Source organism: Bison bison, unplaced genomic scaffold (assembly GCF_000754665.1).
Source record: "Bison bison bison isolate TAMUID 2011002044 unplaced genomic scaffold, Bison_UMD1.0 scf7180017835984, whole genome shotgun sequence".
Classification (NCBI taxonomy): Eukaryota; Metazoa; Chordata; class Mammalia; order Artiodactyla; family Bovidae; genus Bison; species Bison bison.
In genome coordinates, this window is record NW_011473206.1 from 20,577 (window position 1) to 21,772 (window position 1,196).

The 1,196-nt window shown below is 58.9% G+C and overlaps 1 protein-coding gene across 1 annotated transcript in view; it reads left to right on the forward strand.

The window, feature by feature from the left end:
- HCFC1 (host cell factor C1) overlaps positions 1–1,196 on the forward strand; it is a gene marked incomplete at both ends in the record, with an annotated part of 18,773 nt that overhangs the window by 7,701 nt on the left and 9,876 nt on the right. The window contains 1 exon segment of the mRNA XM_010832876.1: positions 410–516. Coding sequence (XP_010831178.1) covers positions 410–516 — 107 coding nt within the window.

A 1,196-nucleotide genomic window follows, 5' to 3' on the forward strand; every position in this document is an offset into this window, starting at 1 on the left:
CTGAGGAGACCTCTCTTTGGCTGGGCTGGCGTTCAGCAAGCAGCCTTGTCTTCCCCTTATGACCCTGGGGGACCAAAAAAAAAAGAGGGTAGAGGGACACAGATTGTTCTAGATCCTCTGCAGCCGCAGCTGAGTGTCTTTGTCAATGCCAAGGTCCCAAAGTGAATGTAAGGCTGATGGGGACAGAGTGGAGCTTTGGGTGAGCTACACCGAAGCTACGTGCGCTGGAGGTGACACAGTTCTTGTGAGGGCTGAGCCACCAAGGCAGAGAGGGCCACATTCAGAGCTTTGTGCGTCCCGGGGAGAACTAGAGGACCCAGTGTGTTCAGGACGTTCTGGATGGAAGAGGTGACCTCAAGCTTGGCACCTCGTCCACAATCGTCTCCTACTCTTCCCTCCCTCGTCCCAGAATGTACGTGTTTGGTGGCTGGGTGCCTCTCGTCATGGATGACGTCAAAGTGGCCACACACGAGAAGGAGTGGAAGTGTACCAACACTCTGGCTTGTCTCAACCTGGGTATGGCCTCCTCGGGCTCAGCGCGGCCTGCAGAGGGCTGCGGGAGGCCGGCCCACCTTGGCCTGCGGGCTGTGTTGGGGGCGCAGGGGGCCGAGCTGCTTCTAGGCCGTGCCTCTAGAACTCCGCGAGGCGTAGCCAGTGGTCCAAGCGCCCTGAGGGACGCTCCTTGACGTGTTTTGAATAGGCTCTTCCTCACCGGCGTAACCACGCAGTGCCTCCTTCTCGTCTCCTGTTGGTGGTTTTTCACCCACCCTGCAGGGACCGTGCTATAGATGCGAGCGTTGCCTATAGGTTCCTTAAAAACGGAGCACACAGGATGGCGGCCTGCTCTACGCAGCGCAGTGCCTGGCCCTTGTGTTTTCTCTGTCCCGGAGACCATCCCATCCCCGCAGGGCGAGTGGCTCATTCTTTTGAATTGCGCTCGTGGTGTCAAAACTTGCACCGACGCTGCTCCGTGAGTATCCTTGCACCATTCTCGCCACGTGCAGGTGTATCCGAAGGGGGACAACCTAGAGGTAGCCTTGCCGGCAGGGGGATGTTACCAGACATGCAGATGTCCCTAGCGGTGCTCACCGGGCCGGCAAAGCATACACTCTTCACCAAGCCCAGTAGGTGCTTGACTTCCCACAGGCCAGCCCCAGGTCCCCTCCCCTGCCTCACCCTCAACCCTGGCTGCAGCA